This window comes from Falco cherrug, chromosome 4 (genome assembly GCF_023634085.1).
Source record: "Falco cherrug isolate bFalChe1 chromosome 4, bFalChe1.pri, whole genome shotgun sequence".
Classification (NCBI taxonomy): Eukaryota; Metazoa; Chordata; class Aves; order Falconiformes; family Falconidae; genus Falco; species Falco cherrug.
Window position 1 is genome coordinate 69068392 of NC_073700.1, and position 26964 is coordinate 69095355.

At 38.7% G+C, this 26964-nt stretch overlaps 1 protein-coding gene across 6 annotated transcripts in view; it reads right to left on the minus strand.

Annotated features, from left to right (window-relative positions):
• The window catches only part of MYO3A (myosin IIIA), a 126892-nt gene that overhangs the window by 60431 nt on the left and 39497 nt on the right, over positions 1–26964 (minus strand). For all 6 annotated transcript variants that reach the window (XM_055709356.1, XM_055709357.1, XM_055709360.1 and 3 more), the window contains exons 6-9: positions 13626–13702; positions 12144–12289; positions 10410–10475; positions 9838–9993 (exon numbers count right to left, since the gene is read on the minus strand). In XM_055709356.1, coding sequence (XP_055565331.1) covers positions 9838–9993; positions 10410–10475; positions 12144–12289; positions 13626–13702 — 445 coding nt within the window. The remainder of the gene's footprint in view (positions 1–9837; positions 9994–10409; positions 10476–12143; positions 12290–13625; positions 13703–26964) is intronic.

Consider the following 26964-nt stretch of genomic DNA (forward strand, 5'->3'; position numbering starts at 1 on the left):
CAGTGCAACACACTCGTACTTGACAATTCAAAATCTATGGTTTGATCCCACAACTGATACCATGAAGAAATTTTCCACTGTACAGATCCCTGCTTGATCACTCAAAGTCTAGAGCTATGCAGTACAGGGTAAGAAAGAACACATGTATAAAGCATCTAACAGTCAAATTCTGGCACCTACCTGAGAAAAGAAAAATGATCCAGATAAAGATTATATATATGAAAGATCCAGGGGTGTATGATGAAACAATATCACAAGAATGATGCAGACAAAGCACTCAGGATGGAAACACTTCTAGCTTAGTAATGACAATGCTCTAAAGCCTGGCTGAGATGACCACATTGTAGAGCAAAGTGCTACAGAACCACTAGGGTATGTGAAATACATCCTGACCAAGAAGAATTTTCTTGGACTCTACAGGAAAAAAATAATACAAAATAAGGAAAAAAAAAAATTCAGATTTTTTTCTTATTGGGGTAAACTTCAATTAAATTTGTCTTAAAGTGGAATTATTTTTATCTTTTAATCAAACCAAAGAAAATTTTATGCAATCTTACAGAGAATAGCAAGAACATTCCCAGAGACTTGGATTATTCTCTATCCAAGAGTAAAGGCATTGCTAAAAAAAGCAAAAGCAAAAGCAGCAAATGCAAGGCTTACAATTCATGTTATTTCACTTGCTTTATGAGATGGGGGAAAATCAGGGAAAGGGAAACTGGGTATGTAACAGCAGAGTTCACAAATTGAATCAAGCTCTGATGTGTAATACGGCACAAGCACGGAAAGATTATCAAGTAAATCTGATATGGCCTCACTCCCCTTGATACTATATGTAGGAAGGCACCTCTCAAACACATGGAACATACACCTGAGGCAGCTGTAAATGGAGACAGCAGGGAAACTGTGTTGTGTGAAATGGGCAAATGATGCCCTTCCAAACTGAGTGCAATCAAGATCTGAAAGATGGAAGTGCAGGCATGAGTGCACTTCATCTAGCACTTCTTTCAGTTTTTCTTGTCTCTCACTATTGTTCTGTGAGGGTGACAGAATGGCATGTCCTCACCCAGGTGCCAGTAATGGCACAGTTTCTTCCTCCCTTATGTAGGTGCCAGGTACCACTGGGGTCTTCCCATTGTTCAGAGTGCAAAGGCAGGAATTTCACACCCACAGCTGACTAATCCTGCAACCTTAATATGAAGACACAAACATGTAAGACTTCATTTCAAAAGCCAGCCCAGTTTCACGGTCTCTGTGCCAGTATTGCAGCACAATATTCAGTGTGGAGGCCAAACGACCAGGAAGCACGATGAACAGAATGGATCAACAGTATCTACATTGCCCTGACAGAAGACAGGGACCAAGCCTTGCCAGTTTTACACCCAGCTGCTTTGCAGGCAGACTACTGTCAAACTGTTGTTAGGGCCCTGGAGCTGCATGGGAAAGCAACCCACTTCCAAATGTTTCTTTCAGTATTTAATACAGGACAAAAAAGGCTGTTGTAGATATAGTTGTAAGGATGATGGTGAGGCTGAATTACACAGAAGTGAAAAGCAATGGGAATACTACGCAGCACAGTCTCAGAGCCTTGCTACTGCCATGCAGCACAGAACATGCAACACGTGGGCCTATTCCACCACGAACAGTGCAAATAGACAAAAAAAGATGCAGGAGGAGCACATGTCTGTGGGGGAAGAAAGACAGCTTTTGCTGCAATAAACCCATAACTGGGCTGTAATTTGGTATGTATTTAGATACGCTGAAGCAGAAAACACACAGGAAAACAAGCAGGCAGCATCAAAAGGGATGGGCCACGTGTAAAGGAACCACACATCTCCTAGGTTCAACCTCTTCTTCCCTTTCTTTTGGAACTCATTTATACCACGAGAGCTGCCCTGGTAGTACTGTCCTTGGAACAACACTGTGAGGCAATTTTTGGTTATATGTACACCCAGGTTGTATTAAATATGAAAATTAATATAAAAGGTAATATTTAAGATTCAAATTAACTTTTCAGCCTTGCATGGTCTGCTGCTGCTTGATTTGCATTCACCAGATAACAGGTATTTGCACATTCAAAGCCAGAGATGCAGGCAAAATCCTACCCCCTCAACAGCAATCTGTCCCCACTATAACTCACACTCCTATTTCTGCCTCTTCTTAACAGTTTCAGTTGAAAATTTAAATTTGGACAGTTGAAACAATTTATCCTTTCTTCCTGCATGAAGGTAATTTTGTGTCCAGAGGATGCATCTAATACCAGTATGACTTTGAGAAAGACCTATCAACATGTACATGAGGGAAAGATGAGGGAAGTGCAGGACTATGTCAAGCTCTGCTCTGTTTTTTCCATTGCCAAAGGAAGACACAAAACATCTGTCAAGTTGTGGTTTCCATTTCTAGTGGAATTGTTACACATTGAACACATTTTTTTTTAAATGTTACTGCATATCAGTGAGAAAGTGATATTTCCCAATTGATTTGTTTCAATTACCATCTTTCATTTGATGTAGGAAGCTAAAAACTGCCTTGCAGGAAGGGAGGAAAACACTCCAGTCATGGAGACATTTGTTTGGTGGGTTTTTTTTCCTTTTATGGAAACAATCTCTATTTATGCCAGGGAAGTTTAATTACATAAAATTGATTCTCCTGTAATCTTCTTCAGCTGACATTATAAGAACACTAGTGCTTGTTAAACCAGATTATATTCTCTATTCTCCAGAGTACAGCAGAACAGCAGTTTCACAGAACACAGTATTTTTCTGCTTTGCTGTCAAAGGGCACAGACCCCTCAAGGGCAGTTATACTGCTTCACTTCCTAAAATTCCAGCCACTTAAAACCCCCCACATCAGTGCTGTTGGCATCAATGCTGAAATTTCATTATCATCATGCACATAGACATTGTGAACTGAAATGACCATGTTTCTCTGTTCTGTTCAGAAATTATTTGTTGGAGGCATTAGATCTCACAGCCATTCTCAACAAGCAATTCAAGCAGCTAAAGGCCAGAAAAATCAAGTCAGTATGGACAAGAAAATGAGTCAATGCAACATTGTTTCTGGGCATTCTCCTTCATGCCCTACACATCCATCCCACCCCCCCTCCCCCCACTTATCTTTCAAGATTCAGTTAAATCAAGATGAGGCAACTGCAGCTTTTTCTTCTTCAAATTGTCAGAACGTATTTAAAAGATTTTTGATAGTTCCAAAAATACCACAAAAAGGGAAGTGTGACTCATGATGCCCTGTTGAACTCTCTGCCTAAACTGGTTGGAGAATCATCTATAGACTAAAAAGTGACAGGAAAAGTGCTGGCCTTACTCAGGATGAAAAGAAGAAACTAAACGTAATCAAATTTGCTGTAAGGTGAAGATGGGAACAGCTGTACACCTCCCAGCAGTTACAAATAGCATTTAAAGTGACAAACAGAAAAGCACTAACACAGAGAAACCTGTACAGGATCTGTCATTGCTAGTGATTGTATTTCTCTGGAGGCTGCACACAGCAATACTAATTCACACTTAAAAGAAAAATTTTGTCTTTGACAGATGTATCTGGTGAAATATGCTTAAATAAAACCATAGTCTTACATCTACGCAAAATCTGTAGCTGAATTTAGACAAATGTATTGATAAGACTCCAGCTGTGCACAATGCTTTGCAGACAAACCTGCGCTCCCTCTATGCTTAAATGATTGTACAGCACTGGCTGCAGTCTCAGAGAGCTGTGCTCAAGCTCATGCAATGTTGCTGACAGCACAGTGCTCCTCAGCAGAGCTACGGGGCTTTTGATTTAGAGATGGCCCACATCCAGCTAATTGGGTCATGTCCTGCTCTGCATGATCTGTTTGCCAAAGTCTGTGCTGGTTTACCATGCCCTGCAAAAAAGCTCGTTATTGGTACTTCAGAACAGCCTCAAGAAATGGCTGTATCCCTGACAAATTTCAGGGGAAAATATTCGTTCTTAACCGAGCAAATAAGAGATCTCTAAAAGGCTAATTGGGATTGGTTCTTTATTGCCCTCATGAGTCAGGCACATGCTCTACGGTCAGGATCATACTGAGAAGATGAAGGACGGTCAGGATCATACTGAGAAGATGAAGGACGAAGCTCCAAATGTAAGCAACGCCTGGTGAGGTATTCCCCCTTCAGGAGAAATGAGTTGCTGAGCAAGTGAACTGACACAACAGTAAAGCAGCAGTTGCAGAGCATTACTGCCACGGAGACCTGAATGCAGGAAGAACTTCTTTCTCCTGTTTTGCTTCAGGAGGTAAACTATTCTACATTCAGGCGTTGCTGCTGTCCATTGTATTATATGGAAGCGTATTCTTAACCTGCTGTAAAGATGCATACTAGCTAGAAGCGTAGGAGACTGGAGATCTGCTTATTCTAAGGCCTGCGTTGCCAGAAACAATTTATTGCTTCTATGGCTTGAGAGCAGTTTGCAGCACAGCCATCCTATACAGGAGTATCCTCAGTGCAGGAATTACAACTCCTTGTTGGTACAACAAAGCCCACACTGAGTTAGTCACAGGAGAGGAAGAAATGGCTCAAAGTACTCAAGGTTTAGCCTAGAACTCCAAAGCCTCAGGTTTAAGCCCCTACTCTGATACATATTTCATCTGCAGACCTTGACCAAGTCAGCACTGGACTCTGCGAGCTACCTTACTCTGCTCCTCAAACTGACTTTGTCAAGATAGTGTAGTGATGTCCTACCCTCCACTACAGCCTGTCTGGCAGAAATGAACTTGAAGGATTTCTGTCAGCTGCCTTCCCCTAGCAGGATGAGTCAGAGAGAGAGTGAACACCCAGAAAATAATTGACACAAGTCTGCACAATCAAGCAAAGTCATGGAAGGAAAATATGGTACTCCTTGTTTTTAACCAGGGTGAATAAACTGACAACCACCTTTATGCATGTTGTACATGAACTTACCCCCTGAACCTTCCAAATAGTTAAAGAGAGCAATTGTTTAGCACCCTGTCACTGGATATCAGTGCTACCCCTACATGGCCGATACAGGACAAAATCTTAGGAGAGTAACTCATCTCACCCAAAATCCCTTTCTCTGAATCATGTTGCAGTAGAATAGGTCTCTTACCCATATTTATTCAGAGGGCATATAAAGATGAGGCTCTTAACTTGGGGACCAGAGTCAGTTCCTGAAATCTAGGTGCAGTGAATATCCCTCACATATGCAGCTCATTCTGGAATGAGTCATAATTCCCAGAAAATACACACTGTACTAATCATTGCATATTTCTGCAGAGATTATTGTAAAAGCAGTCAAGATTAAGACAGCCAAACAATTCAAGATAAGTCTTTACAAGCCTGACTGTCAGGTGTAGTATGCGACAGTTCTGAAGGTCGTTTCAAAGACAGCTATTTCTGTTACAAAGTAAAACTCTTTACAATGCAGTTTTTCCCCCTCATTCAGCTTAGCAAGAAGTGTATTTTTAGAACAGTTTTGGGGTATATGCTGCAGCACTGATTTCAATAATTATTTTCTTCACTAATTGTACATTTTAACAGCTGTAATGTGACTTACAAGAATGCAAGTACATGATCGAAGGATTCACTAAAAATGAGGGGAGACTTGAGCAGTGTCCAAAGGTGAGTGATCAGGCTCAAATGACATTATTGTTTCTTCATTAGGGAATTTGTCTTGTTTCCATTAAAGATTGTGCAATAAATTCCATTATAATGCTTTTTGTGTCACTATCAACACAAAAAAGAATTGGAATACAGTATTTAAAGAGCTAGGTGGTCCTGAGGTCTGGAGTAACAGATACAAGATAGAGTTTATTTAAAACCTCAAGATCATACTACTAGGATGTCACAGAATTTTTCTGGTGGTTTAAAGTTTATCAGTTTGAAAAGACTTAGGGAAAAGAAATATCAGGATGATTAGGAGTCATGAACTCCTCTGAAAAGAGGCAAATACCACCTTATGAAGTTGCACAATGAAATAGGCTTTTCTTGCCACCGCCATGGCAAAGTCAACTCTTGCAGAAGCCCAAGGCACTGTCCTCATCAGGAATTCACAAATTAGAGAGAACTAAACAAAACCCCCAAAACTAATTGCTCTTAGTATGCAACTTTGCCTGCCTCACCTCCTCCCTAACATGAATGTATCTCCTATAGCTTACTTCATCATTCCAAAGAGCAGATTTTGGAGATGTTTCAGTCAAGATGAAACATTAGTGTTTCCAGGGATATTTTCTCATGGTCTTCCCATTGTAATTTCAGCCTGACATCTGAGCTAGGAAAGGTTAAGTTGCAGATATTTTTAGCATAAAGAAGTGATGACTTCAGAGAAAAATGTATTGTAAAGTTACTCAAAGTAAAAAAGTGGGATTTGTACTGAATCATTGCTAGTATTCATGCTGCTTTGAGCCTTGAGTAGCACAAAATATACTATAACAGACTTTTCAGAAGCTACTGAAGAAACAATAAAATCTTATATCATCTTCATTAAGTCTGGAGCAGGTCTACAGCACATTGCTATTTAAAGGTTTATCAGTGTACGTTGAGATTTCTCTAGTTACTCAGGAGGTTGGTGGGCTCTGTTCCTCTTGCTAGGCGTCTAGAAAGGATGCAATACAATGCAGAACATAGAACTAGGTTCCTCTTCACTAGAATAACAATAATGGGAAGGTTCAGAGGGCCCAGTGCAATGCCCTAATGACTTGGTGACTCTATGTTAGAAAATACCTCAGGAACAGTGGTGTTAATGGGAGTGACTGTAGGGTAGCTCCACTCTGTGCCTAGAGATCACACACTGTTCCTGAGCAGACACAGTGCACAAAGACTGGATCTGAGGATGTGGCCCCCTGCAAAAACCTTTTAAGAATGTGACAAAACCTAACACAATCTCTTCTTTTTTGAACTATATCAACTACCCATTCAGCAAACAACAAGATAAAATCACAAGCACATTAACAGATTACCACTGCAGAAGGCAGGCAGAACCTAATTACACTTCAGCATGCTGGACAAAGAGGGTGATTTGATTTTGAGTGAAAACAGGAATCGTGCATACAGGAAAACCCAGTGGCTGGACCTCAGCTATTAACTTCCAGGCATTTTTCTTTTGAAATAGAAAATTTATTAATAGAGTTGAATTTGAAGAGGAGAGCAAACGAAACACATACTGAAAAATAACTGGATTCCTTAATTACAACTTTAAGTCAATGATACCAAATTTCTTGAGTTTATATGCCATGCCAATTTAAACAACATGACACAAGAAGGAGGATTTCTTGCCTTGGTACAAGGAAGAGTTCTTTACTCCTTTAAACTACTTGCTTCCCAGTGCCAAGAAGCAGGAGAGTTATGCCTTCAAATTACGGACCGAGAGAGAGGGAGCTGGAGATCAGGTGGGAGCTTGACAAGGGAAGTTGCCAGCAACTGGTGAAGGTTCAGGAATTCTACAGCAGGGCCCTAACACACCAGTGTAAAATCAGTCCCGGAACAGGATAATCAAGAAAAGAAAGCCAGAAGACTTTAAGATCAGACTTCCAGGTGACTTGTCATCACACAGCCTATGTCTTGACTCTGAATCAGATGGATTGACATGGTACTTCTGTACAGACACTGCTTTTTACACCATTTCTTCTGTGCAGATTGAAGGTCAGAAGACACATATGATTAACATTGAAAGAATTTTAAAAGGTATGGTTACTGAATTCAAAGATCTTTGTATAATCTTTTTATCACTCAACAGCAGAAAAAAACCATGCTATTCTGTAGTAATGTCCTTTACAAGTCTGGAATTCCAATTTCTTCTTAAGTGAAATCATGTACATACTCTACTACATTTTCAGCTACTGGAAAATAATGTCTGCTTTTCTTGCTTGTACAGAGACAGCAACAGATATTAAGATGGATATTCTTACTGTTTCTAGGAGAAAGCTAATCTTTTTTGCAGGCACTGCTATGAAAGACAATCTTCCAGCAAATATAGTCAATAAACAGGTTAAAGCTGAAGTGATTATAGGTACAGTGACTGTAAAATGTGATTTTTACTTGCAATATTTCACACTGCCTTCACTGATCTCAGATATTAAAAGATTTGGTTAAATCAATGCAAATGAGATTTAAACTACTATCAGCCTACATGTTGATATTTTAAATTGCTAAACTCAAGTATGGACCAAGCCATTAGCTTAACCATCCCATTTAAATTACATCATTAGTTAAATAAGTAAATTTTTTTGCACCATTTCAGATAATAAATTATAATTTTCAGAGAGAAAATTCTGTCTTCCTTTGGGAAAATGTATGTAGAAATTACACTTGATTAACTGTAAAAGCATAGAATAACTTCATCACATAGTAATACATTCCCTTAAACTCTGGTTCACGTGAAGATTGGTTAACAAATCAGTCTAACAGGATGGAGAAAGTACCAATAGATCATCCTGTTCCTGTGCCATTTGACTGCTCTATGCACATGCAAATTGGGCTACTCTGTGCTTGTATTGTATAGGAAAAGAAAGTTAATGTAATTTGCTTTAATGCAGTATTAACATAAAAAAAATGAAAGAATTTTGAAAAAAAGAATAGGACTTGATAGAAAATAAACATATAAGTTCTATAAAATGGGTAAAAAAGCTCAAAATACTTAATTGATTAAGAAACTTGATTTTCAAAAATTATTTAAGATTTGAAAGGACCAGCGTCACAAGCACTACCACTATCTCAATTCATGTAATTCAGTAGTTTGGACTTGATTTACCACATATCTTTTCCCTGTGTTTTATAAATACTTTAAAAAGTCTGGAATATGTTGCTGGTTTAGGGCACAGCACTGACATCCGATAAGCTTATTTCAATTCCAGATTCTTTCTGGATTAAGCAAATGTGAAGTCTGCACCATTCAGAACATACAAATCCAGCCTGAGGCCTGAATTTAAGCCAACTGCCTAGTTTTTTTACTGAAATGCCAGAGAAGGAAAACTACTGCTCACCCCACATCCACTTAAAAGTCCAAAAAACTTGAAAATTATAATATAAAATACATTTAGAAATGTGTTTTTTATTATGTTCAAAGCACAGAGTGAAAGAAAATTCTCCATAATTGTAACTGAAGATTGCTGTATATATTGTGAAAGGAAATGTGTAAGCTTTTTCAATACAGATGATAATGCCAAAATGTCTTTTAAATTTTATGTTCCACTTAAAAAAACCAAGAAAAAATTGTCATGCTTTACCTTGAAGCACAGGAGCACTCACACCAGTAGTACATCAATACTAATCTACAACATTTCACATTTGAGATGTTACTTCAGCATACTGGGTGGGGTTTTTTAAATTGTAAAATTGAGCCAAGCCATTTTCAGTTGTTTTAAATAAAAGCCATCCAGAACTGATATTAGTAAATACTATTGGAGGAAAGAAAGCATGTAGATTTGTAAGTTTGCAAAACAAGGTACTACTATCAGTCCTTTCAGTTGGTAGCATCCAATTCTTGCAAGAACCTGACCAGTTATTTTTAGCATACTCGAACTAAACATTAGCTGACCATGCAAATGTAAGAAAGTGCCAAACACTGATTTCACCTAACCTTAGCTTTCTGAAAGCTGGGATCCTAATCTGCATCTTGAGTCACAGGAGAAAGGGGAGGCACTTCTAAAGGTTGTTTCACCTCGTGTGAAGCACGATGCCTCACACCCCCACCCACTCCCCCTTTCCATTGGCTCCATAGTGGACCTCAAAGGTTAAGCTCTCTGGTTTTGGCTGGCTAAAGTTATGAGAGGTGAATCTTTGAGCACTAGCCATTCTGAAACAGTGGAAGTATCAAAATTGTCCAGCTGGTCTGCTTTATAGCTACTTTTACCTTGCCTTTTCAGTGACTCCCATCTGTTGATGAACATCAATAAATTCCATGAGTTGCCTTTGTAGCATGTTTTCTTTTCCTTCAATTTGCTTAATAAAATCATGCTGTAAAAGACTAGATACGGTCGGACGCTTCTCATAATCTTTAGTCAAGCACCTGTGCTGGCAGAAAAAGCATATGATTGCTGAAGGATTGCTGTTAAATTCTGAAATGCTTGTCTGTAGTTTGTTCATGCCTCTATAATAAATATATCCATCTTAATCACAACAGCTCTGTACTGAAAAATTGTTAAGATTTCACAGAATTGATGAGTCCAAGAAGTAAATTACTGCACTTTCAAAACTAAATATTCTTTATAATTAAGAAAAACAGAAACATCAAGTGTGTTAAGATGTTGTTATTTCATGTTTTAAATCTGGAGCCTCACTTGGAAGTCAAACTGGGTTCTCAAATCACTTTTTTAAGGAAAAGTATTAGTAGCAATAGATTTCCACAGAGAATGCAAAGATATTTTACACATGACATTTATATATGTTCCATATTCAGCTACAGTGGTCTCAGTTGTTACTCACTTGTTAATGAAGTCATTGAATTCAGGTGACCACAGTTCAGGCTGCTGTAGTGTTGGAGGAGGATTCCTGCAAAGGTCAGTTTGATGGTAAGTTAATAAGCTACTCACTTGACAAAAAGAATGCATGAAGGCAGGCTGAGTAATGAGTTTTAGAAGGCCACTGAAAAAAGATATTGATTTCCACTGGTAAAATGAGCATGGACAGATGATACAATGCCTCACTGGTTCTCCTACTTTACATAACTAACAAGGAGAAATAGCATGGAGATGAGCTACCAAGCATAACTAACTAAGAATCACTGTAATTTTTTCAATCAAATCAATAAACGGAAATGAAACTAACAACCCATTAATCACTATTCACTTGTAATGGCAAGTTTCTCTTTTCAAGCCTGAAACAATATACCTTCTTAAGAGAATTTAAAAAAAAAAAGTATCTATTTTAAGTTTTCCCAGAAGGACTGAATTAATCAACTTGCTGAAGAGAGTGTCAGAAGGAACTAGCTCTTTATTAACTGCTTCTTATTTATCAGACGAAAATTAGAATTGAAGGACTAAGTACAGATCCATTGTAAATAAATACTACTACTTTCTTTTCTGTTGTTAGAGCTGTTTATTCTAGGTGTTAATTTGGTTCAAATTGTTTCAATAGTCTTCCATTCAGAGGTGCCATTTTCACTGGGTATAATCATAAAGACAAAAGGAATGACCTATAGACGAGGTGATTTTTCTATTCTCAATCATCATAACTGCTTTTCTTTAAGTGACGCTTAACGTTTACTCTATCACCTTCAGGTTTTACTTAATGGAATGAAAGGATGTTGATCTTATATGTGCTCCAGGGCAGGAAGGTGCCCAGTATTTATAAGGGCATAAGCCAGATGTTTTTCTGAAGGCCTAGCTGAAATGACTGACCGCAGCAGTTTGTAACTGCTTTTCCCATAGCAAGTAAAGGTAAGAAGAGCATTCATTCTCTTCCAAGTTAGCCAAGATTTCTTAAACCTGAAGGTAATTTAAACTTACTTGGGTGACTTGGATGAGGACTTGAAGAACTCATGTGTACTATGTGGTCTCAAATATTGTGGTACTGCTCCAGCTGTTAAGAGCGAAATCCATGAACTGTTGTGCAATCATCCCCTACAGACTTTGAGATTGATGTTCTTTGAAACACTGTAAGTGGCACTTTGGGTACTTTTATCTCCAGCTTCAAAGAAAACATGAATGAAGCTGCTATTTGCACTGTCTGAGGACAGCAACACTGGAACTGCCAGGAGCAGCACAAACTAATGAAAAGTGGCAGTTTAAATGTATGTGAGTGGTGGAAAAATACTTTGCTTCAAAGGACATGAGCTAACTCTTGAGGACAGGTATGGGGTCTGTTCACCACAGTGGCACACTCAGGCTCTGTATTGCCATCATTAGTCACTCTTTGTAACAGAATATACGGGACCCAGCTAAGTCCTGTGCTCACGTACATTGGGCATCAGTCCACTCAGGAGAAGGCCTTATGGTTTCTTCTCAAACATAGCCACAGACAGCTATGAACTTCTCAATGTGAACACATCTGAAGTACAGTCTGCAGAAAATACAGCTGGGTAAAGTTTTTCTAACCTCCTCCTAGCATAAATAATATGAAGAAACTTCACCAACTTATACAGTCTAAGTTTGAAGAAAGTAACAGTTAAGGGAAAAGTTCAGCCTAACCCGGCAGGAAATAAACACATCAAGATATTACCTTGGTATTTTGAAAAGTGCCCTCATAGGGTGCAAATCAGCAAGGGGTGGATCTCCATCTCCCAACTCTATTGCAGTAATACCCAGTGACCATGCATCACATCTGGCATCATAGGAGCTATCTAGCTGCTGCTCACAGGCAATCACCTGTTGGAGTAAAAGACTGGGATGGTCATTTAATGGTCAAATGTCCAAATTTAGGAGTACACCCACAGCTAGGGGAATCCCTTACAGGATGGAGATACTTGGTGAAATAAACAGGTTTGCACATATTTAGCAAGCTAAAGCATTCTGTTGCCAAAAAAAAGCAATGCTTAAACTAGAGAAAGCAAATGTCCATGAACACCAGGTTCTCTGACCAGATGTTCCCTGATCTGACAAAATGGTGCAAATCCTTGGCTTTTTCAGCTGAAGGTGGTAAACTGCATCCCTTGCCTGAGGGAAGAAGGAAACTCAGCAACCCTAAATCTCTTTTCTGTGGATTATTCCTGAAAAGTAACTAATGGAGCTCTATTGCTCTCTCTATGAAGTGAAAAAGAGCAGGAAAGCAGAAGCTGAATTCACTGTTTCCTGCTGTGTCTTTTTTCAGCCAAATCAGCCAATTTCAAGATCAAGTTAATTTCTCAACAATGTGTTTGCCACTGGATTATTGCAAATGTATTTAGCGTCATATATATCTCAGCTCATCCACAGTGCTGGATGAATCTAGAATTTTTCCTCCCATTTTTCAACACATTAGTTGGTCTAAACTAACACGTATGCTGTTAGCTATGTGGCTAGACCACTGTGTATAAACAGAATAGGTTTATAAAAATACATGTGTACAGAGTCATTTCAAGTGCTACAAACATATGTATACGCATGTATGTGCACACAAGTAATGTAAGTACATAGGTTTATTTATAACAAAATTATTTTTCCTGCCTCAGTTTAAAATATATCTTTATATGCTTCAATTTCAGGCTGGAAAAATCTCCAAAGATATGTAGTACGTCTTATTCACTCATAATAGCTTTGTTCATTTCTTGCTGTCAGCTACGGATATATAGTATTAAAAACTTTTCAGGTGTAGAAATCAAAAAATAAAAGCTATAATTATTACAGTATTACAGTATTATAAAGTATTACAGTACCACTACCACCCTGGGCTCTTTCCATCCGTGGGGAAATGTGACAGTCATAGTTTCAGAGTCTGGAAGGCTGGAAAGGATCAGTGATAGTATTCTGCCTTCTTTAACACTTTTGTAAGCAATTCAACATCTTGCTCTCTGGCTCTAACCTTGTAATTTCAAAAATAAATCCCATTTTAACTTAATCTTTGCAAACATGTAGGAAAGAAGGTTTAAAACACTTTAAAAAATGACATTACTATTTCATTTGGTGAAAGTACCAGCAGTCAGGAAGAAAGACAAAGAAAGAGCAGAAATGCAGAATGCATCAGCTTGAATACCCATGACAAAATGTTTTGAAACATGAATCTAACCTCTGGAGCCATCCAGAATGGGGTGCCCACGGAGGTGTTCCGACGGAGTCGAGTGCTGGTCAGCTGAGCAGACACACCTGGAAGAATGAAGGGAAGCTATAACCAGAGCAATTGCTATTTCCATCCAAGACAGCCCTTCTGAACGGTGACATCCTTGTCTTGTCATGCTATTACTTCCTCTGCAGGTGAATCTCAAGTGCATTTTCCCAGTTCCCTGGAAAGAGAGGCCCAGTCCTCAAAGGTACCCAGCATTTCAGCTGAGGTTCTCCGCATGCTTTGTTTCCAGTGTCTTCAGCAGGACCAGGATTCAGTCCCAAATGAGCATTTCATTAGTAATCTGACTCCACATATTTTGACTGGCTAATTCCAGTTTTTTCTATATCCTGTTTTAGGAAGCGATAAAGCCCTTTGAGTTGGGGGGGAAGTATTGTACCTTCCACAGATTCTTTTTTTCTTTTAATGCTCAGTACTGATACTAGACTTCTTGTTTCATTATTTATATATTCCAGGTTGAACACTATAAAAGATACTTATCCTCATCCCTCAGCTGCTCTGCCATAAAAAAGAAACAAGAGAGCAAAACCTCAAAAATTCTTACAAAAACAGAAGTCCCTCCATGTTCAAAGCACATTCTCAAAGCAACATCAAATGCCTGTAAATCAGCTTTGTAACATGAGCTGTACTTTAAGGAATTAACTATTTCAGGCCAAGAGCTGGAAAGTGAACTCTAAAGCGAAGTCCAAAGATTCCTTATGGTTTTAAAGTAAAAGACACTGAAATATTAGGAATTGGAGTAGGCTGCAGCACACTTCTGACCAGCCTGCCACCAATTTCCTTTCTTACAAAACAAGGGTATGTTGGTTGGAAATATCTAGCGTGTGCAAAGAGAAGAGTACAACACATGGAGAAAAACAGCCCCTCAGCTTGCATGTCCCAGACTATTAGGGATTTATGAGTCACAATCAACTGTGAGGTCCATGCACGGAGAAAAAAAGCCCCTCAGCTAGCAAGTCCTGAACTATTATGGATTTGAGTAAGTCAACTGTGAGGTCCACCAGAGGCGTATTCTGAAGTGCTGATTATCATGGATGGCAACAAAGGTGCTGTGTTCTGCAGTTCTTCCAACCTCACTCTGGTTGACACTAAAGCTCACTTATTTTGCCTTCATACATATATCTGCTTTCTCTTTAAAAAAGTAAAAAGACTCGGTTTCACCCTGTGAATGCCATTTCATTATTCTGAAATATATGACCCTCCAGTGAGCACCACTGGCCAATTTCAACTCTGTATCATCTGGTTTGAACACACTTGACCTTTATCTTCCTGAAACTCTGTAGATGGTTCTTAACAAAAGCAATTCACATTACCTGCCCAGTGGAAATACTAACTAAAACTTTGCCTAGACAGAATTTGACTGTTTTGGGTTTTTTTTCAGTGGGGGTCAAGAAACCATAGAGTGCTTGATCTGTTTTTTTACTCTAAAGCTATGTGTTCAGCTCTGATTCACAAAATATTTGCATTTGTCTGTCACAGAAATGTATATAACAGCTGAAAATAAGGCAGCAAGAAAGATCCTGCCTGTTCCTTTGAGACAAACGCAACCAATTGCTTTTGTGGCTGCCTCCCTCTAGTCTACTCCAAGCTTGAGAAAGTTGAATCTCCTTCTCTCCTCGTGCCTGCAGAAAGGCCAATACACAGTATTTGCACCACGGAAAGCAGGACAATGTGAGTCTTAGCGCAAAGTCCATCAATCCTACTTCAGCTCGGCTAAGCAGCGGCTTTGTTTTTGCTCTCTCAAGTTGCTGTCTGAGATCCAGCTTCCGGCTCATGGAGTCTGTGGCTGTCCCGTGCCCTTGGCAAGACACATTATTCAGAAAGCAAGCAGTAAGCACCCATCACCACGGGTCTGCCACCGTTGCAGTGATGCCAATGGACATCATTATGTGACCCTTGGTTTTGGAGGAGGAGGAGGCTATGCTTCCCTCTCCCCTTTTACCTGTTGTGGGAGTCCCCTGTGCTAAGCTCTGTTTTGCAGCCTTGGAGGAGGAAACAGGATTCAAAGCTGCAGGCAAAGAAAGGCACTAACTAGATTTTTATGATTCCAGTGTCAGATTTTATAAATAGTAACTTTCTGTAGAGATAAGGAACAAAATATAAAAGGAGCATTAATGTGCACAGTCCTCTCTGTCTTTGCACTGTTGGCTTTTTTTCTCTTTGAACTGTAATTATTAAATAAACTGAAGGATTTTTTCCTCCTCTCTCTCTTTTTACTTCAGTAAAATGCTGATTTAATTTGAATTGTTCACCACTAAATTTTTTAGGCTCTTGGGGTTTTTGTGTGCTTTTTGTTTGGTTGGTTTTTTTATCCTTTTGCTCTTAGCAGTAAAGTGGCATTTCAGATTATGGAGTGTAGGTCTTATGACAAATGCTATTTCCTTGGGCCTTTTCTGTGTATAGAGGAAAGATGCTGTAATTCCACACTTAGTAACATTTCTTCCAGCATTTCAGTAACCAGTCAAGCATATAGCTGGCCAGCTTTTTTTAACTTGTATATTTCCTAACAAAACCATCTTGCTCCTCCCCCTTCCCCTTTACTACTGCTTTGTTGCAAAACGAGTCAAATATTCTCCTAATAAAATCTAAAAATAGGTCACAACATAGTATTCTATTACACACAAATATCAAATCTTATGAAAGTGAAGAGCTGAGTAAGTGCATTAATAGTACCAATGCACACAATATCCAAAAGGAAATATTGTGCATATAGTTGGAAAAAAGCTTTTCTTCTTTTTCTTTTTTTAGGCATTAGCTTACTAATAAAAACTGGAAATTAGCAGACTTATACCATGAGTATTATACAAGCCTTTTAATGCAAGAACTGGCATATTGAAATAACGTTGAAGGTAAAGCCACCTAGTTATGACCTTAGCACTCAATAAAAGTCAAACAGTGCAGAAATGAGCTCCCTATTATTAGAAAAGATTTGTCTCATAGTAGCACCCAATCTGAGTAGACACTGTTCTGATCTAAACCGGGAGGCTGTACAACGTCATTTTATGATTATGTCCTGTGACAGAGGTATGCACAATTTACTGGCTGATGCTAATGGGGGAATGGTGAGCCCTAAAAAATTGTACTGAATTCACATTTGGCACACAGCAGGGAGACTGCATTCCCAACATGCTAGCTACTGTATTTATACAGAAAACCACAAACCCTACGCCAAAGCCATCACACCGTGATAGCCTCTAGCTATCACACTGCCTCTGGCTGCCCCTTCCATAACCCTTCTTCATTTGTGCCTTCAGTGTCCACTTCCTTACCAAAGCATCGTCATTTTGACCTTCTCTGGATTAAGAATCTGCAACTCAATCATTCCCCAAGCAAAACCTGCACACACTGTTAACTTTGCAGATCTAAGCAGGCTGAAACGCTTTGAATTATTTCCCAACATTTTTTTAACCTCCTTAGAGAAAAGAGATGTAAAATAGCAGCAGCACCTTCCACTGCATTCCCCTTAAGCCTGCTGGCAGATAGGTTTTGGCATTCCTGTTCCATGCTGTTTGCTGCAAAAAGTGGCCTCTCCTTCCTTGGCTCTCTGTCCAAGGGTGTGAAGGCAGTCCCTCATACATCACTCTGCTCCACCTTTTCACTAGATCTGGAGGTGACAGATCCTAACAGCTTAAGGTTTTCCTTTAGCATCCTAAGCTTTACTTTGAGAAGCAGCCAACATTCTTATCAGGAGGCAGACAGGGAAGTAGCTACCTCCTATTCAACAATGGTGGGATCATAACTCAACTCTTCTATAATTGCAAAAATATCTTTGACATCATCTCATTGCTTGCTGTAGGTTGTATTGGGCTAATGGTACATATCCAGACAGGATAATTTCGGACAGATCATCGCAAATGCACAAAACATGCTAAAAAAGTAATATACATAGTTCCTTTGAACTCCATAATGACAACAAGGAAAAAGCACGATTAAAACAAAGCAATTCTGATAGTCCAAATGTCAAACATCACAACACACCAGATGCGTAACCACAGGCAACTGTATTGCAAGTATGGTGGCACCCCCACTAAAGGGATGTAAAGGGAGATCACAGAGCTTCTCCAGGTCTAATTATTTAGCACGGATAGAAAGCATAAAGATATTTAATAGAAAATGTTACTAAAAGGCCATAAAGACACAAGTGGTTGATTTGATGACTTCACAAGAGATGCTTCAGAACTCTTTTGAAACAATGTCAATAATTAGAATTCCTTATAGACTTTTAACTGACTTTAAAAGCGAACTTTTAAATGAAGAGTGCAGAGGCTATACTGTTTCCTTGGGTGACCTATTGACAGAAAAGCATGCTTCAGAACTTCTGCTCAGTGATAAGTGGTCACATTAAATTTAGAACTAAAATTGGGTTCTAATCAGTAAGATGGAAATAAAGAAGTAGGAAACAAAGCTAAAATGAGGAGCCAAAAAAGTAGAATTTTCAGCAGCATTTTAAGTTGAAAGGTGTTAACATTATCTTATGAAGGATGACTTCCTCTTCATAAATCCATGCTACCTACTTCCAATCACCTTCTTGTCTTTCATATGTTTAGAAATTATTTCCAGGATTATTTGCTCCATCACCTTCCGAGGGATCAAAGTAGGGCTGACCAGCCTGTAGTTTTCTGAATCCTCCTTCCTGACCTTCTTGAAGATAGAAGTGACAATAGCTTTCTTCCACTTCTCAGGAACCTCCCCCAACCTCAATGACCTTGCAGCGACATTTGCCAGCTACCTCAGTCAGCACTCTTGGGTGCATCTCACCAGGTCCCATGAACTTACTTATGTCCAGTTTTGTTACATGCTCCCTAAACTGATCCTCTCTACCAAGGGTAACTTTGCCTTGCTCCAGACTTTCCCAGCCATCACAGGGATCTGGGATTCCTGAAAGCCAGTCTTAGAAGTAAAGACCACGGGAAAGATGACATTGAGTGCCTCAGCCTTTTCCATGTCCTTTGTCACCACATTCCCTGCCTTTATGCATTATTTTAATGCACCTACTGTTTTAATGATGAAAACTACAGTTTTCCCAAACACTCAGGAAAACATCTGCTGCAGATGCAAATCTTTAACTGAAACAGGGTATATCCAAAAGATAACCAAATGGCGCTTTACAACTCCAGAAAGATCAAAAGCTTAGTATCCAAGACCACATACATGAACTACCTGGGAGATGAAAAATCCATAGTGTTCACTACAAAACCAAGAGGCATGGAGCAAAAGGGGATAAAATAGTTAATCTGTACTAAAAAATATAGAGTGATATAAATGGAAACTAGAGGCATTGAAGTCCAGTGACTTTCATAGTAAACTCACCACAAGGATTAAGGACAAAGAAAAGGCATTTTTAGGTATGTAAGGAACAAAATGGAAATACTAAACCAGATACAGAATCATTACAAGGTACATACTGATAATAAAATAGCAAATAGTGACTTAAAAAAAGGCAGAACATTCACTAAATCTATACAATACATAATTTTTTTTAAACAAAAGGTTTTAATACAGCTTCTTTCTTTAAGAAATCGGAGAACTTTCATATTACAGGAGATTGGGCAGGATGGTATGGCAATGTACTCTAGCTTCCCTTGGTCTACAATTCTGATTGCACCCTCTCTCCATGGCTGCCAGTAGAGCAGGTGACCATGGGCTGCTCTCCACATGCTCCTGACTGTTCAGTGCAGCACAAGGCCAATGCTTCTAATCAAATCTCATGCTTCGGGGCTTCAGCTGGTTTCCTGAAAGGGATGCACAATTGGCCAGATGTATTTAGATAGGAGAACTAGTCTTCTCTGGAGCCTCGGGGATCTGTGCAGCTACACACAATCTGCTGCAGTATGCTGGTGGAGAAAGCCTTCCTTCTTAGATGCTGCCTTCCTTAAATAACAGATTTCAAAGTGACTGCCATTTCTGAGATCCAAAAAGGAATTTTTTCCCTGTATGACTGGGAAAACCCTGGAGATTTTTCTCCTTGTTATATGACATGGTTTTCCTGTCAAGATTATCTGGGTTACTGTAACATCTATGCCGATGGGACAGAATATTTAGAATACCTAAAGACCGGAATACTTCAGTACAAATGACTGATTGGGTTCAAAGTTCAGGTAAAAATGAATAGGTTTCAGTATACACAGGTGAGACCAGAAGGTTTCTAATAACCTCACAAGATGACTATTTTGTGACCCATGAGAAAACCCAAAGCAAGTGTTTGCTGGCCACAAAGGGCTGTTTTCTTGCTTCATGTGTCTCTGGCATATGACACCAGCTTTCTGTATCAAGCTTCTTTAATGTTTAAGCCATCAGTGACATCTTTATGTGAATTAGTAGAAGAAAATATTTGAAAGACCAAGTGAACAGCTTATCCTGGATACAGCATTTGGCCACGTGATTACTTTTTTTGTGTTAGTGGACAGCACAAAGGCTTTCATTCACACATGGCCCATAAAATAAGTTTTTAAGGACTAAGCCTTCAACAAAGAATTAAACATTCAACAATGAAAATGTTCCACAGCTCAAGTCAATGCAATCCATCTTATCCCTGCTAACCCTGGTCTGAAAAAATCAGAATTATTACTCTGATTGGGTTCAAAGCAGTTTGACAAGCTGCTCACGAAGAAAGCCTTCTTCAAAGTCCTTACTTTTATTGGATTCTGCCACTGTCCCCTAGTTACGCTTTTTAGAAGCAACATATGAATGTCATGCTATATGGTATGCAGAAATGACAACACTATAACAGTCTGGTTTTGATCTGAATCAGTGAAGCAGACAGCTTTATTATGGATACATGCTAGAATGACTAAGGCAAATACAAGTCTTGCTATGATTCACTGCCTAAAGTAAGCTAAGGGCAGAAAGATTAATTTAGTTTTGGATACTTTCAAATTAAATTATTTTAATTAATTGTTTCATTTTTGCAGAATGATTCAGACAGCATTTCTAGCTAATGCAGGGCACGACGAAAGAGACACAATAGGATATTCTGACTACTCCAGAATAAGTAATCTATAAAAGTTTGGAAAACTACTCAAGGTCACGCTGAGCTCCTCTTCAATATCAGCAGGACATGTGAGGCTGGGAACCATGGTAGATATTAAAAGGGACAGAGATTAAAATATCCTTCCCCCAAATGCCCCAATACTCAAACTTGGATCACTCACAGTTGACTTTTCAACCTACTCACTGAGCACAAGGTGGCTCCAGACTCCCAATCCATTGCAGCCCAACCTGTACTGTGTACATTTGCAGCACAGTCCTGTGAGCTTTCTCTCCCTCTGCCACGCCATGTGCCACACAGGGTTTGCTAGACTGATCTGTGATCAGTCAACAAACTGCATCTATCAAGCCTGTTCATGGTAGGGAGAAGCCATAGTACTGTATCACAGCAAGGTAACACAAGAGTTAGTGAGCAGTCATGATGAAAGGATGAAGCTCAGTGTTGTGGTTCCCTCCCCAATCTCTGACCCAAGATTTCAGATGCTTTCCCCACAAAACCAGCAGAAAGCTCTCTCACGCATCAGAAAACCAGGAGAGGTGAGCAATTAAGCAGATGGAACTATCAGGATGGAATCCTACCATGGGCTCATTAATTACTTTGAGACTGTTCCTATTATTTTGGGCAGTATACTGTACAGTATAGCTGATTTTACTACTCTTGCTTTGTTATTATAGCAGCTGCTGGCTCATCTACACTTCAAAAACTCAACTTGTTTAGCATAGTCACAGAATTTTAAATATTTTGGCCTGTATTTCTGTATCTGAATTGGCATGAATATGATGCAATAAAACATAACAAAACCACCTATGCATTCTAACTTATGTTGATCAATTGTTACTGATCACTAGCAGTGGTAAAGCATTACTAACACTCAATAATTTGTAAAGAAGAAGTAGCACACCAGTACTGGAGTCACAACAGAGAATGCTGAGACGACTACTACACAGTCTTTCCAGGGGGAAAAAACTCAAAGAAATTTATTTTATGAACTCAAATGAATTATGACATGAACTTAATACTTTCATTTACTATTGCCTAAATGAAATTATTTATGCATTTCAAAGTAAAAATAGAGTTAATATAAAAATACACTACCAAAAAGTGTCTTGCAATTGTCTTGTTTCACCAAATTGCAATTTTGAATAATCAGGCAGCCATCCAGAAATGCCAGCATTAAGATGTCCTTGGCTTTTAACTTTGGATGACTTCAGATAGCTTTAAAAGAAGAAGATCGTCTTCTCCATAACAAAATAATAACCCTATTACATTCCAAACACAAAGGCTGACCTCTGTCTACCTGCAGTTTCCCAAATACATAGAAGAGATAGTTCAAGTATTAAACAAAGTAATGGCAGTTTTCAGTATGTCTAAATAGAACAGTACAGTATTCCTTCCCTATTCTGTTTTTTTCCCAATAAGTCATACTCAGATTAAATCTGTAGTTGACTCAGTCTACTATACATCCACGATAAAATTGTGCTAGCTACGTGCAAAGTGTGATATCTGAAACTGCATTTAGAATGCCAAGACAATATTCACATACCACTTTTAAATCCAACACTTCTAACATTTGAAACAAAAGCAGAAAAATTTGAAGTACAAAAATCACCATATCTTCACTATATATTCCATATTACAATGCATGTTTTAATTATGCAATTACTTTATCCACAGTACTAAAGGAACCCTTGAAGTCATTATTCTATTAACTGCATGCAGAACAGTTTGTAATTTTCCACCATCTGCCAGCAGCAGTGAGATTACACTACCTTGTTTCCATGTCTTCCACTGGAACCTGTTTTACCTATAAAAAAATCTTAGATCTTTCCTACGTATTGCTTATCCAGAGACTCTATAATGATGGAGAGTTTTAGATACCATTAATGAAATGCTTAAGAAGAAACTGAGAACGGACAGTGCCAATTCTTTTCAATATCCCTTTCCCACAGAAAAATTACTGGGCCAACCTGGGGGAATCATGAGATCTCTTGTAGTTAAAAATAAGCTTGAATTCCAAAGATTTAATGAGTCCTCCAACTTCTTATTTTCATTATGGGAACTTGAATATTTTTAATATCCATCTAGATGTCTGGCTTTTTTTTCCTCCAATGACCTTTCATGGTAATAATGTCAACATTCTAATTACATGTGGTTAGAAAGTATGTTTTGATTTGATGCACAGAAAGACATGGCCTTCAGCAAGGAACAGTGCTGCTGGAAAACTATGCATTTGCCTAAGTGGTGAAGTACAATTTAGACTTACATTTTTTCTGGACATTTCCAAGGCAACAGCTGTGCATCTCGAGATACTTCTAGTCTGTGACAGCAGGCTTTAGCAGTCCCATAGAAGTATGAGCTACGTTGCTCCTGTTCAAGACTATCAACCTACAAGGTCAACCCTCAAAAACATAGCTGAGGAGGAATTTTCCATCAGCATTACACTCTCCTCTTTTTAGCTAAAATAATCACTTGCCATGTGACTGTTGATGTTTCAAAACTTTTAGTGGAAAAATGATTCTTTGCTCCATGACTCCCTGCACATCAGCAACCTGTCTAGTTTGCTGATAGGGAATTGCATCCTCTAGGATCCTCTTCTTTCAATAAGCACGAAAAGCTCTGGCTTTCAGGCTCCCAGGCTCACTGCAATAGCTGGGGATTTCAGAAACATGTCCAGTCTTTCAAAATGAAATGTCATTTGGACTTTTTCAGACCAAAGTTAAAATAATAACAATAACAATACAGCTCAATTTCTCTTGTCCCATTTTGGAACTGCACATTACTTGACATCTCAGAATTGCCAAATAGGAACTATGTCTTCGACTAACATTATTTAATAGATGAAAGGCCCTATGCAGCATCCTGATTTCAAGAAAAGAAATTTAACTGAGAGGGAATATTAAAAGAAGCAAGTATTTGTCAGCATAAGCAGGTGTTAAACATTCAGTTCCCTATGGAATTAGTTACACATTGTAAAAGGCAGATGAATATATGAATTTTTATTACAGATGAAGTGTGCTATGTGTGCAAGTGACTTCAGGCCATTTTTTAACTGATGAAACAAGGTCAGACACTGAAAGATATTTAGGCTGAAAAGGCTGCAGATAAATTTGTCACAAGACTTTCAAAAGGTATCTCTCATTAAATTAATTTGGATTTACATGCTAGAAATTCCAGAATTTTTTCTGCACCTTTAGTGGCTAGAATTTCTTCTGAAATCTGGCTTTTTAACATTAATCCACTGCATACAACCAGAGTTCTGAGAAACAGATGTAAAAGATTTCCTTTCCAGAACACTAATAAGCAACTGCGAATATAATTAAGAATATTTATAAAAAGGGAATTTGGTTCACACCTCGCTTGCCTCCAACTCTTTTTATATGATACATTGTATAGCTGTCACCCTTTAAAGTGCTGCAGGGAATTCACTTTAATGTAAATGTATATCAACACATCCGATATTGAAAACATAGCAGCTACACTTGAATGTAGTGCAGCTACATTTTATTGTTTCTATTGATGCAGTAGAGGATGCTCCTTGCTTGGAATATAATTGCTGAGATTCTCAGGCATAACATCCTTCTCCAAAGGTTTTCTACCTTTTACAGCTAATTCCCACAAATGTTCAGGTAGCAAAACTGCCTTCAGTCAACCTTCTTCTCTGAATTCAGCAACTGAATCTGTGATCATGGGATGTGCTTAGAGTAGATCCCCTTGGCTGCTACTTACTATCTGTAGTAAAAAAGAATGATTTTATTTCTCTCTGCCAATCTCAATTATTGCACTGTACGTATGTGAGCAGAAAGGATGCTTCCCCGGTAATGGTATTTTAAACTTCTTGTGGCTTGGACAGTTTAAGCTGAAACTTCTGTCTGGCAGCTCCTTGATAAGCAACTGGGCTTCAGAAGCATTGCTGCAGAGATGTTCTAAACTCATTTACTTGATCTGATCATTAATCTATCAACTGGGATCAGATGTTTCTTAGGTACAAGGATATTACTGGAGTAATTAAACAATATTACAGCAAAATATTAAGGGAAAACAAGGATTTCACTCTTCAAAGCAATCCGGGTGAGGTACTGCACTGCCATGCTATTCTTTCAAAGTCTTTCTCATCTCTTTAACTATCAAAACCTTACGAAAGGCAAACAGCCTGTTAGCTTGTATTTTGGGAGAGCTTTCCACACACTTTTTGTGTCACCTCTAGCAAGTCAGTCTCTCAAAGTTTCAGATCCCCAGCTGTTAACTGGGAATTATAGTAATATACTTCCACATAAGTGTTCTGAAGATCATGCATTACAGACTGTGCAGTGTTCAGAAACTATGGTCACAGCATACATAAATACCCATGAAACAACAGCCATAAGGCAATGTGTATCAATTGTGACACAAAATGAAGCTTCTGGAAAGTCAGTACTGCTGTGCAAGAAAGGACTCACAATGGTGGTACACTATACACCAAGCACAGAGACTACAAAAAGAACAAAGGAAAGAAAAGCCATTCTCAAAGGTGATTTAATCCACTGAAAGTTAACTATTTTTTTCGCTTATGAGTCTTAAAAAGTTCCTAACCGTAGTGAAAAAAAAAAAAAGCGGGGGGGGGGGCGGGGCGGGGAAGACACAGTTCCAGTTACACAACCACACAACACATACAGACTGATAATAGGTCCTTTTTGAGTACTGTGCTCCATAAGGCACTTCACAGGTCCATCTTTCAGATACAGGCTTTATGCACCTGTTTACATGAAAACCACCATAAAGAGTATCAGCGGAGAAGAGCAAAGCACTCTTCAGGAACATCTCATCATCAACCAGCATACAGGAGAATGGCACACACAAAATTATTTTGGAAAGGGCCCACTGCCTCTGTCAAGTTTGGTGTTTGGTGGTTGATGTATTCCTTGATCCAGTGTCTCTGCTCCCCTCTCCACAACAGAAAAGCTGTGCATGCTGGAAAGAGCTGTGTGATTATTTGGGTTATTTCTGTTTGTTTGTTTGGCACAATGTAATAAATGGTTCAACCTAAACCAAAAATTTTGCTTCCACTCAGTATTTATTGGGAGAAAAGGAGATTGTGCCTGCATGTCTATCTCATTCTGTAGCCCGCAGATTCAGAGGCTTATATAATAAAAGATGGCTACGAGTTTCGGTCCTTGATCCAACAAATTTTATGTACAACAGTCTGTAGCAGCACCAACATGAGAGATTTTGATCAACTCACATTCCTGGCTAAAAAAATACTCCTGGAATCTGATTAATGTGGGTTTAAATCCTCCTACGTAGAAGACACAAATCTCCCAAATTCTACCTGAATACCTTAAACATCAGCCTGAAGAGTGAATGGCATGACTTCCCTGATGATTTTGTGAAGTCTATATAAATTTTCCCCATTTGAAACTACTCATTATTGGCTTCAGATTGGCTTGGGGGGGGGGGGGGGGGGCAGAGAAACTTTTGATCTCTTCCTAAGTTAAGGTGCAGTTCCTATATATTCTTTATATATATATATATAAAGTCATCCTTTGAAAGGGTGGACTGCAGATATTATAGGCCCCTCTTCAAGCCACATAAATATCTATGTATGTTTCTTGTGCACATTCTCATCTGTGCTTCAGCATCACAATTTTTCCTACAAGATTTTAAGATTATTTTTCAATTACAGCCTTATCAGTAGATTGCAGTAACTGGGGAATAAAGAATTCACATCCTCATCACTACAGCTTCTGTGTTTTGACATCTGCATAAGTGAATTAATTTTCAGGAGCATTGATCCTCTATGACTCTAATTGCCTTCAGCACCTTAAAAAAATTAGTATCCACAACACATTGAAAAACCTGTGGGCAAAGATATTGATCTTGCCTTACATTAAACTTCCAGACTATCAGAAAATACTAGTAGGTGTATGGCAGATAATTTAGGAAGTCTGGAGACTTTTCAATGGAAGATTTTATCTGAGGCATGAAATAATGAACATAAATATATGAATTTTCTGAAAAGCTAGCAACCCTAGCTTTTTAGTAGTTGGGGGGGGGGGTGGCTGTGTGTGAAGTAATGAGAGTTGCATAAATGCAATCTACAGGCAGGAAGACACTACACTAACGGGAGTTAAAAACTCATGATGAGTTTAAGCAATTGTTATGTACTAATTGAGTAATTCCAATTAACAAAACAGGAGGGTAAAGGAAAAATATTTTCCATCTGCTGAATGGAAACATGATAATTATACTTGTCTGCTATGCTGTGAAGTAGTGATCAATAAATTGAATTTAAACATCAGAAGACAGCGTGCTACCAGAGGA